The sequence below is a fragment of the Pyxicephalus adspersus genome, chromosome 2 (assembly GCF_032062135.1).
Source record: "Pyxicephalus adspersus chromosome 2, UCB_Pads_2.0, whole genome shotgun sequence".
Lineage (NCBI taxonomy): Eukaryota > Metazoa > Chordata > Amphibia > Anura > Pyxicephalidae > Pyxicephalus > Pyxicephalus adspersus.
In genome coordinates this window covers 35,487,351-35,503,860 of record NC_092859.1, presented here as the reverse complement: position 1 = coordinate 35,503,860, position 16,510 = coordinate 35,487,351, and the positions used below count along the sequence as shown (strand labels likewise).

General features: G+C 37.7%; 1 protein-coding gene across 6 annotated transcripts; it reads right to left on the bottom strand.

Moving 5' to 3' along the window:
- Positions 1-1,004: 1,004 nt before the first annotated feature.
- LOC140323386 (dihydrofolate reductase-like) lies at positions 1,005-16,321 on the bottom strand. 6 transcript variants are annotated; one of them, XM_072400398.1, is made up of 9 exons: positions 15,912-16,321; positions 13,569-13,715; positions 11,929-12,098; positions 9,295-9,409; positions 7,067-7,116; positions 6,753-6,858; positions 4,928-5,054; positions 3,544-3,659; positions 1,005-1,333 (listed from the first exon to the last, which is right to left on the bottom strand). In XM_072400398.1, the coding sequence occupies exons 4-9, from the start codon at positions 9,399-9,401 to the stop codon at positions 1,240-1,242; spliced, it is 600 nt and encodes a 199-aa protein (XP_072256499.1). In that variant the 5' UTR covers positions 9,402-9,409; positions 11,929-12,098; positions 13,569-13,715; positions 15,912-16,321; the 3' UTR covers positions 1,005-1,239. The 6 variants fall into 6 exon arrangements, with proteins under 6 accessions (XP_072256499.1, XP_072256495.1, XP_072256497.1 ...); XM_072400394.1 differs by lacking the exon at positions 11,929-12,098 and having other exon boundaries at positions 15,912-16,318; XM_072400396.1 differs by lacking the exons at positions 11,929-12,098; positions 15,912-16,321 and adding an exon at positions 14,345-14,842.
- Between the last annotated feature and the right edge of the window lie 189 nt (positions 16,322-16,510).

The following is a 16,510-nucleotide window of genomic DNA, read 5'->3' as shown; positions in this document are numbered from 1 at the left end:
TCACTATAGGAGGATTACCGCGACTGCACTCATAAATGCAGCCGTGGGAATCCTCCTGTCAGTGAGGGATCCCTGGGCACTACAGGTCAGAATGAGGGCAAGTATCTCTCACTAAGAGGAGGATTCTCACATTCTTTTTTTCTTTCCAAGGAAATACTTTATTTTTTTTTACATGACAGAGTATATAAAAATGTATTTTAAAATAATCCATTATATTTTAAAATACTGCTGGTACATCTACATTAAAATTGGTTTCCTCCTAAATTTCCATATTCTTCTTTACACCAGGGCAAGAGTTGAAGAGCAAGCATAACTGCACTCAGCACAGTGGTGTCAGTAAAATATCAAGTGCTGGGGGCTATAAGGAGATGCTTATGTAGGTTTACAGGAAAGAGAGCACACTGAGAGGACTTTACTTATATTCATAGTCCAATTAGCAGGAAGAGGAAGGTTATGATGCGGTGTTTTAACTAGCGGTGTTCCCCTTTGGCTATAGAAGGCAGTGTTTGGTGTCACCCTCTAGCTGAACAAGTTGACTGATGTTTCTAAAAAGACTTGTTACTGGCTGACTGGAAAGGCAGGATCTGCCAGGACAGATATATTATAGATATTGCTTTTGCAGTCTCAAGGCTGTCATCCTAATCCTTGCTTTGCTATTGAGTTACTGCCCCACAACAAATATATAGGTGTACTGCATTCTACTGTTCTACTTTAAAGTTTACCTGACCCACAAATGTAATATATTTCAGCTAACCAGTCCTTGATTATGGTGGTTGTATTAGCTTCTGGTTTTCAAATTAGTTTCACCTGGTGATTCACCTGGCAGTGATACTATTCCTGTCCTAGAGTGACAATGCTCACTTAATGTATATATTGAGAACAGTGTTGTCATCTTAGGCAGCTCTCCCGATTAGGACTACAAATACTTCCTCCAATTGTTATCTGTACCTGTATTGGTAGGGATGTGTTGTAGGTCACAAAATAAAGCTGAGAAAGCTGATAAAGTTGTTTAAAAGTTCAATTTAATGCACAGAGAAACAATCAAATTCTGCAGGGTATTTTCCTATGCTTGCAGAAAATATTATGCATGCACCACAAGGACTGGCAAATTGTAATATAATATAGTGTTGTTTTTGGGGTTACATATCTTTTTTATTGAAGGCACTTTTGATGTTTTGTACAGTTTGGTCACTGTCAGTATAACAAATCACAATCTATGTTAGCCTATTGTACACAGGATTATTGGTCTTGTTTTGGTTGATCTCTTTCATAAACTTGAAAGACGTATCTTACTCCTTTTTCTTCCTGAATTCCAGATGGAACTCCGGGATAACTAAAAGGTTAAAAAGAAAGAGAAGAATGTTAAAAGCAACGAATACTTTATCAAATATATCATTGTGAAACATGGGAATAATTGCAGTGTGGTTTGATGTCAGGCCTGCAAGGGATGTAATATGGTTCTCCAAACGGTGATAGCTTCATAATATATGGACAAATAATGACAGTACTAAGACATGGGCTAGTCATATACAATGGGAAGAAAACTGTTAATTCGTTTACATAGGTAACAAATGGGCAGAAGCCCCCATACATTGGCATACATTGGCAAAAAAATAACATTCATTACAATACACACACAGAAACAGATCAGTTGTAGAGCTATATGTGGTCAACAAATTGGCAATTGTAACAATTTACAGTATACAGGCAATACATGAACACTTGTTACAATATATCAGCAATGGAAACTGTAGAGAAAGTGAGAATTGCAGGGAAACCAGCTTATTTTATTTTTACACATACTGAGTTACTTAATTTTTATTTATATTTAACCTTAAAGAAGGAGTTGAGCTATTATTCGTACTAAAAATCTATTATTCTTTCACTTTAACATTTGTATGTAGTAGAACCCAGTTATTTCCATCAGAATCTCTTTTGTCACATGATTCCAATAACAATAACCTACTAATTTTAATAATATGTTGGCTAACTGCAAGTTTTTATGAAGAATGAGTTGTAATTATACCATTTGAATCTGTGGAAGGCCCTGAGTCCTGCTGATAAGCATAAGAAAACAGGATTTTCCATCTGTTCTAAAACTGTGATAGTTGTATAATCATCTCTGAAGACTCAGCGGTAGATCAGAAAGGGACTTCATTTATACTATACCAATGCAATATTATAGAACTAAAAATTGAAGGGGGGCCAAACTAAATGCATTAGGAATGGATCAAGGTAGGAGTATTGAAACCGGTGTAAGAGTGTCAACTATAATATGTATTCCAATTCCAGGTAAAGTGACCCAGACTGTTAGATCACATGAAGCAGCTCTGCCTTTTGTTTGCCAGTGTCCCAAATCTTTATTCACTTTAAATAGCTAACATTAACCCGTGTTCATCCCCACCCATCATCCAAAAAAACTGTGCTATGATCCTGGATATCATAGTCAGTGGGCAAGATTATACAGATTTATGAAAACTTCCATACCTACCATACCTAACAGTCACTTACATAGGTAACTAGAATTAACCCAAATTTAAATTTTAGCTTTAAAGGGAGCTTGCAACTGTTTTTTTTTGTACTTCTACCGTGCCAATTGTGAATCTGTGCTTTGCATATGCAGGGCACAGACACGTATATGTTTTTTTCTACACTCAGCAGCCAAAAAAAAAAGTGAAAAAAAAAAAAACAGTGGTTTTCTTTGTTGCCAAAATAACCTTTAGTTTAAATGAGCTAAATACATTTCAGGTGCAACAAAACAAAAGATGTGCAAAGTTTTACAGTTTGTTTTATTTTAGAAAGCAGCCACGGCCTGAGTAGAATCCTGTAACCTGCCAGCATGCTGTAGAATGGGACCCTATTGTCTTTGTGTGAGTCAATATTATAGATCTGCAATCTGCAAAGCTCATGCGTCCTGATGATCGAAGAGCTGTGTCTTTGACCGCTTGAAAAACAGGGGCTGTGTAATGCTTTTTTCAAAAGATTTTTTTTTCCTGTACACACATAAAAGAAGGTGTCTGCAAGCGTCAGGCAGTTCTAGTGAGGCTATGGTTGGTTTCCATTGCAAGTGAACCGTAAAACTATAAACACCTTTTGTTTATTGCAACTGGAATGCACTAAACTTATTTAACACCTATTAAAGTATCATAAGCTTCTGTGTCACCACTGGCAAGATTTATCCATTTATATGTCCTGGTATCTGTTTTACTGGGACAGAAATTAAACTAAAAAAAAGGTGGACTTGTTCTTACTTTCCGGTTCAGTGACAGTGAATCAGGAACAGATATTGAAGAAATTCAAGAATTCTACAGTTGTCACTGGAATAAGAGTAGAGGGGAAATCTTCTAACTAAGGCACCTATTCTAGTGTTAACTGTCAAGTGATTTACAGAGATTTATTGTCTTCACTAAGGCTGAGACTACTGTAAACTGATTGCATTTAATCATGTGCCTATGGACATAGAACTGCTTTCATTGATGTTTTTTTACATTCACCTGGAGATCTTCCTTAACAAACCTAATGTCAGTTTTTCATTATACATACTTTTCCTTTAGTTTAAAGACATTTTTGTCAAACTCTGGGAAGAAAGTGTCACTTTCAAAGTCTGCCATAATATCAGTGAAGTAGATGTGGTTACACCAAGGGTGCCTCATCATATTCTGAAAAGAAAAAAACATGGTGAGTAAGAAGGCACAGTTAGAATCTTTATTGTAATATGTAACTCAATTTCCCTGTATAATAAACAGTATAATCACCAACCATCAAACTTACATCATTACAGATGATCTAAGGCATGTTTCAGGCAGTTTAGTTGCCAAAAAGCATTAATAAGCAGGCTTGTCAATTTGCTATTTTAAAGCAGGTTGATAGGTCCCCTAATGGCTCCACTCCTTACAGTAATTTTTTACTGTTCTACTCACTGCTTTCTCTATACAAATATATATATATATATATATATATATATATATATATATATATATGTGTGTATGTATGAGAGAGCGAGGTATTTGCCTACCTTTCTGTTCTAAAACAGTTCATTTCTCTGTTGTTTTCTATTTAGGTGACCAGTTTCAACTCCAAGGGGCAGTCACCTGTTCTGAACAGCAACGCATCATCAGTCTAGTGCACCTCCAAATATATTTTTCTATCTACACCTGGCCAGGGAGAATAAAAACACACTCATTGCCCATTGTCCAGAGGTACAACACTTGCTGATAATTGTAGTTTGCTGGTGGGATTGGAAATGGTCTCTTTAATGGAAAACAGCTCCACCTGCACTACCTACCTGAACAGCATCCTAAAGGGAAGGATGATGACAGCGCCATGCAATGGAACTTGGACAGGTGAGTTGGCTAGGTTTATTTCTGCTTTAAGATTTAAATCTGCTTCACAAATATTGTACCTTTGTCAATTTGGAGATTGACTACACTAATTCATAGTGAATCACGTGTTACTGCAATGCCAGTACCAGTGCCAGCACTGTGGTGCTGCAATAAAACATGCACATAAACACAGTACAGGAAAACTTGCATTTTGTGTGTTACTGGCTGTAGTGCCACTCATTCTTAATAGCATTCCTACACACTTTTCAAACAGACATGGATTGCAGCTCTCCAAAATATTGGTAATGCATTACTATGAATTGTGGCGTGTTGTGTTACAAAAAAATAAATCATTACCCTTTTTGCTGCCTTTTTGGTACATTAGCCAGCCCACTTAAATGACTTAATGTAAAGTTTGCCAAAGTGTGGCATAGAATGTGTCAACATGCAGGATTAACCCAGGGCAATAGTGTGAAACCCAAAGAGATTGTGCCCAATATTACAATTGCTTGGTCACAAGTACTATACAGTTATTTTATGTGATCTGGTCATATTGTTAGAATACAGCGCCCTCTAGTGTTTATCATCCTATCTACAGCACTTACTTTGTAACATTCTACACCTCCTAATACCCATAATGTCTCAATCTCATCAGACAAAGGAGACTTTGATACCAGTTCCTCCACTTCTTTTTCATCCCGGCATATATAATGAGCATGCTTTGGCACATCACTAGACAAAAAAATAAATGAATGAAGTTAACAAACTTAAACACACTGTGGCTGATTTACTAAGCTATATTGACTTTGTAAAGTGAAATTTCACTCAGCTTACTTAGTAAATGATGGGAAGATGTGATGACTTTGACTATCTTATCACATACAAACCTAAATTCTGTTCTTTTCTTTGCATGCAGTTGGGAATTTTTTGCAAAGTAAATTTTTTCTACGTTCTCTACATTAAGTGAAAATTACCTTGCAAATTGCACATCTTCTACCTTTGCACACTATTACAAGAGGAATGATCACATGTATATTAATAAAGCGGGGGTGCCCACACTTTTTTGTTTTGCAAGCTACTTTTAAAATGACCAAGTCAAATTGATCTACCAACAATAAAATCTTATCTCCTGTGCGCGGTAAAGTTTATTTTGAACGGCAGGGCTCCATGATCTACTCATGTTGCCTTTGCGATTAAAGTATTAAAGTGTCATTACTATCCTCGGTTTCTAATCTATCAAATGCTACACATCCATCTTTAAGCTTCTCACATTCAAGACAAATTAAAAAAATATCAAGATACTAAACATTTAGACAGCAAACAATAATTAAAAAAAATGAAGGTTTTAACCCTTTTATTTTTTCCATAAAAAAAGTTTTAGCTCTACATTATCCAAGAAAAAAAGCAATGCTGATCCGCAGTAACTGATCTGTACAGAATATCTGACCAGTGCAAGCAAATGAGGAAGATTTGTTACTGATATGCACAGGTTAGCATGAGCAAATGGTTAGACTGACCAAGGTATTGAAATGGACTAGTAAATTATGCTTTAAGCATTGGGGTTTTGAACTTTTGGTGGGCTACGAATCCATATTTTTTCACAAAATTTTCATTTTTTATTGCCGCTATGTCCCCACTAGAAAGATTTACCCTTTCTGTTTGTCCTGGTGACCATTATCATTGGGAAATCAAAAGTTGTACTGTTATCCTTTCATTAGAAATATGGGGGGAATCTATCTATAGGAACTGGCTTGGCAATAACTCCCTGGGCTCTATTTATAAAACAAGGAATCTGACATTCCCTCAAACATTTACTTGTGGGAATCTTCCAGGTTCATGTGTTTCAATGGCAGTAATTGATTCCCACAAGGGAATGTATGAGGGAGGCCTTTAAGAATGTAAGCAACAGTTTTTCCTATGCATACACCTCAACGCTATATTGAGGTAGATCTAAAAGACACAAATTGACTCTGTATTTATTGATATGCCATTACATTTTTTTATAATGCAATGTAAGTGCCTGGATTTGACTTGGTATTGACCAGTTCACTGTAAGGCACAGTCCAGTTTTGCAGCATTGCCCTTGTTTTAACAAGAAACACAATGATAACGAACAGTGAAAGAGACACAAACTCATCAGTCTATTGCTTTTCCTTTCACTGTCCAATCAATGGCTGGGGGAGGAACAAGACCTGTAGGTGTTACTTAACAACAGCAGTGAAAAATCAGGTCCTCTGTCAGAGAGGGTTGTTCTTTCAGGCATAGCTTTGAATGTATGTATTCTATCTGTCTATTTACTTGTTTGTATTGGGTTCAGCTATAAAAAAAATGATTCTTGAGGTTCAAAACTTTTCTGAATATCCTTTCCTGATTCTGTTTTTATTGTATTCAATTAGTATCCTTAATATTTATACACAGTGGCCAACTCACTTTAGTTTCCTGGTCATGAGGGCAATAACAGTGTTTGGGAGAGGTAAGAAGCTTTCATCAAATGATTCAAAAGACTTCCGGCCCCAGACAAGTAGATTTTTCTTTCCTGTAGACAAATACACAGTCAGAACAATAAGAATTAAATGAATCAGAGCTGTATGATGAAAGATTGGCATCTTCCTCATAATTCATTGATGGTCTGGCATCTATTACATCTTATAACACATAACACACACACAACATCACAACAACATAATTCACATTTAAGGGAAAGCATGTATTACTCTTTTTATGTTGTTTATTGTGTGTCTTACCTGGTTGTTCTACTGAAGTTATCTTATTTAACATGTATTGATATTCATTCCTGAAACAGTACACATGCTCAGTTAGAGGTCTATTGCATTTTAAAGCAAAAGTACATTGTCATACAATAAATAGATATTCTCTTTTGGCAAAAAGTAGAGGTTGGACTAAGTTGTCACCCCTCATGTCCAAGTCCAGTCTCAAGTCATTGAGACCAAGCCCCAAGTCACTAAGAATTCGAGTCCCAAGTCAAATCACTTCAATCATCAAGTCGTTTGCAAGTCATACTTAGTCTTAGTTATAATGCCTTCCTTCCCGCATTCCTTGCATTATAAGTCCACTAAGTTCGGCTTTCTCCTCTGACAGCTGAAGGGGGAAGGGAGGAAAGCAGTGAGGCTTCTGTAACACCGACTTCCACCCTGCCCCCTTCAGCTGTCAGAGGAGAAAGCCGTGGACTTAGAATGCATGGAAGGCGGAGAGGAAGGCTGTGTTACAGAAGACTCACTGCAAGTCGAGTTGCAAGTCGCTGGACAAAGCCCCCAAGTCGAGTCGCAAGTCGATTATTAGGTGACTAAACGCAGAAATTTCACTTTACATAAAAGGGTAGACAACAGAAGTAAAAATTCTGTTGTCTTTTTTTCTTTTTAGGAGCAACACCCTCTTTTTTTAAAAAAGGGTGCAGTATCGCCCCCATAATTCTCGATCGCCTATGCCAAGCATGTCCAAAGTCCGTCTTGGAAGCCAATTGCTGCCCATGTTCAGATTTCCACCGGCCTGCAGCCTCTTGTCATAAAATCAATAATATGCAGCCCGCCAGCACTGTTTACCAAAGTATAAAATACACACGTACAAAAAACCTATTTTATATTTCATTATAGTTGAATTGCAAATATCCGCCTACTACTACAGGCATAATCGGCAGGACGGGAGTCCCAATGTGTGCACAGGGAATCCCCTACATCATTATAGCGGACGTGTGCGGGACCCGCATGGACCACGCCCACTCTGATTTCAAGAACGTGCTCTGCACAGAGCCCGCACTGACACTGAACTCTGCACAGGGAATCCCTCACCTCACCCTGGTGGGTGTGTGCTGTGCAGGACCCGCCCAGACCATGCCAACACTAACCCTGAGTACGTGCTGAACGATCAACCCCTGCACAATTTCACCATAACAAATCAGGCCCTCTTTGCAAAAAGTTTGGACACCCCTGGCCTAGGCGACCGAGACTGAATGGGAGCACAAAGGATGAAGAAAAAATATGGCAATCTCACTGCGCATACGTGAGATCAGCAAAATTTTCTATCTGCGCGAAAATTTTCTATTTTCGTTCACATTCAAAATTGTCAATCTCACGCATGCGCATTGAGATCAGCAAATTTTTTTTTTTATCCTATGTCACCTCGCGCCTGGGTCGGGTGACGTAGGATGAAGAACCAGAAGGAAGAGGAGAAGATGGCTCCAGGGCGAATGCTGGGACGATGCGGGGCCAGATGCAAGACACACCTCGGTTGGATCGGACTGCCCTGCAGGGTTGAAGGTAAGTGTATTTTTTTCTTTTTTTTTGGCAGTTTTGAGTTTAGTTTACCTTTAAGCCAGACTCGAGTCCAAGTCAGGTGACTTAAGTTCCAACCTCTGGCTAAAAGTTAGACTTGTTGCCAATGTTAATATTATGAAATTGACCAAAAGATCAGACTTTTATTTTTCCAAAAAGCTACCCCTCCCTCATTGCATGATTGCAATGCTCTCATGGCATGAACCTTTATGGGTATTGACTGCAGCCATTGCTGATTCTCTTACTATCACCATGGATTTATGATGCGCCTCAAGTTTTTTTTATGTCTCTTTTCTCTCCTTGGCCAATCACTGGCTATTCACAGAATACAGGGTGGTCCGTGATTGGCAGTGAGAGCGTCTAAAACCACGGATTTCATAGTTGGAGTGCTTGGTGTACAATGGAGATATACTGTAAGGTGAGCTATACTTAAGTATAAATGTTTCTACAAATGCTAAGTGACTATGAAGGGGGTAAATCTTTATTATAAAACTACTCCTTGCTATCTTTTTATTTTTAGCTAGAGCTGGACTTTAGGTTAAAGCTTTGTTTGGAGCCTCACTTTAGTAGAAAATGTGTTTTTAGGCCCACTCTTCATGCTACATGAACTGATCACATCACAGGCAATTTTAGCACTTCTTTGTTTGTTATTGGCTTTGTATATGTGACATATTGATACTTACGGAAGATTCCACGGTAAGTTACCTTTCAAACCAATTCCCATATTATTACAAGCAGCTGCAATCAATTTTATTGGCTTGGGTGTGTTGGGTACATCTGATCTGGACATGACGGATCCTGAAAAAAAAAAAAAAGAAAATTATTTAATCTGAGCTCAGTGCTAAGATAAAGGCACTCATAAATGCAATGGTGGCTTCATAAAAAATGTAGGATGTAGCATTGGGCCTAGGTGATGACACTTGTACAGGCTATGTACACGTCTGATGATTCTTACCAGATATAAATGATCAGGCTCATCTCAGGAACAAAGCCAATCACTGGCTATTCACAGAATCATCAGACGATGAAAGACCGAAATAGTAGTCAGGGGAAGAGAGCACAGCGGAGTACTGCTTGCTCGTACTCCCTCCTCTCCATTGAACAGAATACAGCACTGTATGTACAGAGCTCATTCATTCATCTCTCAGTCTTTTGTTGTTGAAAATGATAATTAAATAATGTTTCCAAAGACAATATTAAGTGTGTGTATGCAGCCTTACGTACACACGTGCAATGGTTCCCATCCAATAATCGTCTCAGAGCTGATATCAGAAGAGAATCTGGAATGTAAATCGTCAGAATGACCATCCTGGCATATCCATGGACAACAGACGAGGAGTGATTGTAATGGAAGTGGAGGGGAAAGAGTGCAGCGGAGTGCTGCTCCATCGTTCTCCCCCTCCCCTATCTATAGAGCATCATGCAGATGTTTGTCGTTGGGAAAGATCGTGAATGATCCTTTACAATGACAATTATTGAACGTGTGTACGTAACCTAAGGGTCATGAACTCACATTTGGTATTCTTTTTATTTGATAATATAATATTATTATAAATGGAAATATAGTAAAATTAGTCAGAACTCTGATTATAAAGACTTCCTTTGTCTAAGCACCATGGAGGAATGTTGCTGCTTGCCAACACAGCCCAAACTAACAAATATCACGGCCACTAGATGGCACTGGTAATCATGAAACTTTTCAACGTTTTGCATTTTCAACAATGAGGGCATTTGCAACCCGACAGGTGTTCCTAAAACCTTTTGCACTGACACATGGGGCCATGGGCAATATTATGGTCAGGCTTTCAATTACAACTCGTGCCGTGCTATGCGCAAAATGCTAGCCAATAGCAGTCCCCTGCGGTTCTGAGGTAATGAGTTTGGGGCTGATGTGAGTTGTGTGGGGGATGCATTAGATGCATCAAATAATAATTTGAATGTAACAACTTGAAACATACAAATTATAGACCCCTGGGGTGACTTACATAGCAAGGAGGTGCGACCCCCAAATGTATACCTACCTGTCACAAAACTAGAAATGTCATACTACACTACCCTGTCCCCTTCCCTTCTTTGAACCCAAATTTCTCTGGAATGAGGAGATGTACAAAAAATGTAGGTTCAAGTGGGGGACACTGTGGCTTACACCCCCTAAAATATTTGTAAGGCAATGCACAGGTACATTGTCTGCACAATCTCTTAAAGCCCAAGTTGGTTCCTTCTGCTAACCCAACAGATCACCCCAGTTTGTCCCCCTGGACCCCCCAGCAGTATGTTTTTTATATACTTACCTTTTCTTTAAGTCTTCATGGCAGTGAAATTACATATAGGGACCTCATCAGTCCTCCATGATGCAGAGAGCAGCAAGCACCCTCTTCATCAATACACTGTGAATGTAGGATGCCAGGATAATTCCCTTCACTCAGCCTTTGGAGATCACTCAGCCTGGAACACTGAGGAAATCAATCGAGGGAAGGACATCATGCAACCATAGCTTCAGATCACAAATGAATTTTGCAGTTTGTTTTGCCCTAAACCATTGCACTTCTGGTCAGAAAAGAAACAAGCTTAGAAGAAGTTTAGAGGTACTTAGATTGTACATCTGACTGCTCCACTAATTTCTATGGCCATTTTACAGTATGTAGCACTGCAGCCCATATGAACAATCTGCATAATTTGTATCCAGAAAGAGACTTTACATTTTTGAATTTGTGGCCTGGTTTACTACCAGCTTATTCTACTACAAGTAAAAGAGGGATGAACAATGCTGAGAGTTGAAAATTCCCCAAAATTTTATCCAAAATAAAAAAGTCAACAAAAATTTCATATTTTGGCCAAATTGTGTCTTTTATTTATTTTTAAACATGTTCAAGTTTTTAAAGTGAAACTAAACCCAAAAAATGAAAAACTGTGACCAGGCAGGTCCTTTATTGCAGAAGAGACAGACAATGTCCCTTCTACAATAAAATAACCTTACATGCCTGATTGTAATTTTTTTTTCACCTGATCTACTTCCTGGAGTCAGGTCTTCCAGTGTTTTGATTGGCCAGGCTGGAATAACATAAGTCACATGTAGGCATGCAAAAAAATCATTCAGTCCCAGCAGCCGCAGGGGAAGCAGAACTTTAGTTCCACTTAAAATGACCTCTGGGAGATACAAAAGCTCTATTCAACTATCCTTTTTTTTAACCCCTATAATTTACATTTTTATTCACAAGAGGAAATAGGACAGGGAAATATAGTAAGTGAATACATTTATAGTAACATTACCGTGGCATTCTGTATAACTAGACAGTAAAGTCATTTTTTGCATTTACCTTACGTTAAAAGTTTCAGTAGATGTTAATTCATTTTGTACTGACAGGGATCAAATACAGCAATCTGAATATCTCGGGCCAGCCTGTATTCCGCAATGTATAAGGATCTTGCATGTGTACATAAAGTACATTTATGTAATCAGTAATTGCATCACCGATGTCAACTCTGGCTGCGAAGGGAAATGGCTGTTAGATGACTAACCTCTATTATATAACTGGAATACAGCTTCCTGATTAAAGTAAACTATAAGTGAATATATTCATCGGAATATATTCATCGGAATTCCAATCAATCTTACAAGGAGACAAGTATACCAATTTTACAAGATTGCTATTTCTGGTTTGGTAGTTGCTGGCTTGTTTGGCTTTATGTGTAATAGAGAAAAGACTGCCAACAATAACTCTTAAGCCATGTGGGTGCTATTTAAATGGAATAGTAAAAATAATAGCTCGGGAATATGTTTAAAGTGTATGTTTTTGGCAAATAAAATAATTGCATTGCATCTTTACAAAGGATGCACATTCATTATGTTGTATCTTTAAAAATGCACATATTGGTTCTGAAAAAATCAATTGACTTGTCCTTTCTGCCTGCACTGAAATTTCAAATTGGTCTGTAGGTTACAGAACAACTTACCTTTTTTTCCGTAAGTAAGTGTTTGCACCCTAGGGAAGGAAGTGTGTTACTGGAAGGAACACCAGGTGAAAAATAAAAAAGCCCAAGTAAAAGAATGCTAATGCAGCCACCACATCTGAAGTCTAATATCCTGCAATATGCTGCATCATTTTTTCCATGTTTGGGTTGTAATGCACTTTTAGCCAGCATTGTCATAATTTGGAGCCTAGAGGCCTGAGACGTTTATTAGACAGTCACCTACTAAAGCATGCAGGGGAGCCCCCCTGTAATATACAATTTTCATGGGGTCATTGTGAATGTTTTTTTTAGGTATGCTATGCTAGCCTCATCCTTACATGTACTAACTACATTAGATTCGTATTCAAGTCACTTTTTACTTTATTTCCACCTGATGATCCTTCCAGTAACACATTCCTAGTCCTGGATGACAATGCTAACTCACCCTGTATCTAAAAGAAGATAGGACTATGGATCCCCACCCCTCATCTGTTCTCTATAACCGAGAGGGAACTATTTACCTAGGCTGGAGAATAACTTATGGGTTTGCTTCCTTGCTGACTTGGAATGTTTCTGAATGTCACTGGCTAACAAGGAAGCAGCAAGAGAGCAAGTGAGTGAAACAAAAGAAAAACCTAATGGTCTGCAAGAGTTCCTGTCACTATCAGCAGGATCATTCTCATTCAAGTAAAATGGATTAAAGGTTCACTTTAAGTAATATTCATGTAAAAGCCTGTTCAGTAAATGAATCATTTTACTCATTCAGTAGTGCATATACTGTATATAAACTGCAGAAAAAACATCATGACCAATGAGTTCATTCATTACCTAAGTTAGTACAATATTAAGTATGAATTGTGTTTGCTGTGCTCAATGCACATTGCTCTTTGCTTAACCAAACTTCATACCAGCCACCTAATTATGCAACAGTAATTGCAGAGACATCTGCATCCTGAAGTTCAAATGAAAACAAGAATAGATTTTACACACAGAGAGAGTTGCATACCTGCAGGAGAGGCTGTAGCTGCTTTTCTGTGAGTTTGATGATGTGGTGAGGATGATGAAGATGATGATGATGCTTCTTGTTTACAGGCCTGTATGTTGCAGCCAGCTGAGAAGTCTGACAAAGAGCAGATGCTGGGAGCCAAACATGCTAAATGAATAAAAAGGGAGTAGGCGGGGTTTAGTTCTATTTGTTTCTCTGTTTTTTTTTAGGTTTCAGATCTTTATGGTTAAAAGGCACAAATCAGTTTTATGTTTATAAGCTGTCATGCTTTTCCATAAATTGCATTTTTTCATGCTTCTGATCTGATAAACTGGCTCCACTACCACTGATGAGAATCAAAATGACTATGTCAAATAGTAAATAAAGCAGAACTAAATACAAAAACACTGAGTAAAGCTATGTAGAGATGATAGATAGACAAGTGATTGTCTTGGGTGAAAATCTTGCATGTTTACAGCGGTTCATGGTCATCGTTTAGTGATATGCTATGGTGACAACAGATTTCTCCATTGCAGTTGAACCATATTGCCTTGTCACCAGCCTGCTGATTAAAAAGTGAGGATTTAGCAGCACAATATATATTTTTTGCCTACATAGACATTTTAATGCAGTATTTCTGGACCTTTTTACATTTGGGGGAACCCTTGAGATAACTTTCAGGTCTTAGGGAACCCCTGCTATAATCATATTAGTGTAGTGGTCAATAGAAAGAATGTCTCCTACATAGTTAGAGTGGGAAGAAAAACAATAACATCATTGGGGTCTATTAAACTGACCTGAGAGGCACAAATTGCTTATTGCCCAAGGAACCCTGGCTGAGAAAGAGTGAAATTAAGTTACATATTAAACAAAGCACAACAAAAATTGATTATTGTGATACATACTACATTTTTTAGTATATGTTCAACATGTATTTTGTTGGTGCAGTCAATTTGATGTGACACTTGTGCCTTGAAGTGGACTTTTTTGTTTAATAAATAACTTCTTTGTGATAATAAAACTAGATGTTGTTTTTATAAGATTTTTATTTATTACATTTCCAATTGAAGCGTGTAATTTTGGTCTCTTCAAACTTCTCTCATATGGGAGTTTTGTCTCTGTCTTGAACTTCAATAAAACGATTGATAACACAGCTCAACAAAAAAAAATTTTTTTTGCACTTGCCAGGGATTTTTCAATATATTTAGTGTAATCCAGGTCTGCTGAATCCAGAAATGACATCAGTTTCATTGAATTGGCTCTAGTTCTTGTGATACAGGAAATCGGAATAGATGATTTTACCAACAACAAATGTTAACACAATAAATAACTATGCTACATAAATAATAAATAAAATGCTACATAAAGGTAGCATTATTTTCATGGAATTTTCATTTTCCTTCTTTTTATTAATACATTTTCTTTTTTTACAGAAATATAAGTTCTTCAAGAAGTTGTTTAAATTACCCTAATGTATTTTGCTACATTTGTGGTGAATAATCAGAGCAAAAACATTACAGAATATGTGAAACAAGCATATCTTGCATATTTTGGTAATAAACTGGGGGATCAAGATAAGTAAACGCATGTAGAGTGTCTACGTCAGTTGAAAAATGGAAAACTTGTGTAAACATCCAAAAAGCCCTGAGACTAAAGCTGCGTTGCGCCATTTTGAATTTTATGTCAGCAGACTCAGAGCTGTGACTCAAGTGATCATCTAAAGCAGCTATTTTCAACATTTGTACCCCAGAGTACCACTTCAAATCATTTTCAAATCTCAGGGAACCCAGTCTAAAACAAACTCTTTGGCGTGAGTCTTGGCTCTGTCAAGTGACCAGGGACCCAGAACTAGGCAGACACCATCCATGAGAAGTCAATCAGCCATAGCCTAAGAAATCTCTGAAGGAACCATAGTATTCCACAGAATTTCGGTTAAGAATGTCTGTTTTCTAATATAACCCTTCACTCCCCCTCATAAATAGGTTATGTAGAGAGGGGAAGAAGTTATGGAGCAGCTGGGCCAGCATAGAGAATAATAGACCTATAAAAGGAGAGGGCTATGAAAAATAATGAGAGAGGGGGCTGTGTTAGGGAATTGACTCTCTCAGAGTAGCCAAATATTGTACCAGGTTCAAAAGCCCATTGCAAATAAATAAAAAAAATTTATGAAATTGAAAATTACTGCAGGTAAACTTTTAAAATTTTGATCTTTTCTGTGCAAAAACCTGAACTTTTTAAAGTTGGTGACAGGACCTTGTTTAGTTTTTTCTAACGATCTGCATTAATTATTGTTATATTTAAAAAAAAGAAACAGATGGATTGTCATTGTCAAGTTATCTTTGTGAAAACATTGGTTCTGCTCACCACTATGCTTTGCTTCTGTTGTAGCCACTGACCCGAATGCACAGGTAAGGACAAGCTTTTTTCACAAATTTCCTGTGGTATTTTTCTACGGCAAAGTTCATAATCGCTATCCAATGACCAAAGTTCACATACGCTCAGTTTACAACTCTCTGCCCCAGATTATATCATTTTACTATTCTGATTTCACACACAAAGTGCTTAAAATGTATAACTGGCCTGTGAATGAATCCTCTCCTGCAGGCTGATCCTAAAACCATGCAGATTCATCCAGACATTTAAAAAGTGTTTTATTCATAATCTGAACATACTTACCTTACATACTTATTTACTGTGATAGGTTGTAGTGGAGCTGAGAATGATTAACAGGAAGGCTTTGTAAAATGTATTCTTTTTCATCAATACAAAGTAAACTATATAAGAAAGTACCGCTTTTCTCTGGGTTAAGCCGCGTACACATGTGCAATTTTTGTCGTTGGAAAGGATCTTTCACGATCCTTTCCAACGACAAAGAACTACACGATGCATGAACGGTGCTGTACATACAGCACCGTTCTGCTCTTTGGAGAGGGGAGGGGGAGAGCGACGGAGCGACACCCTGC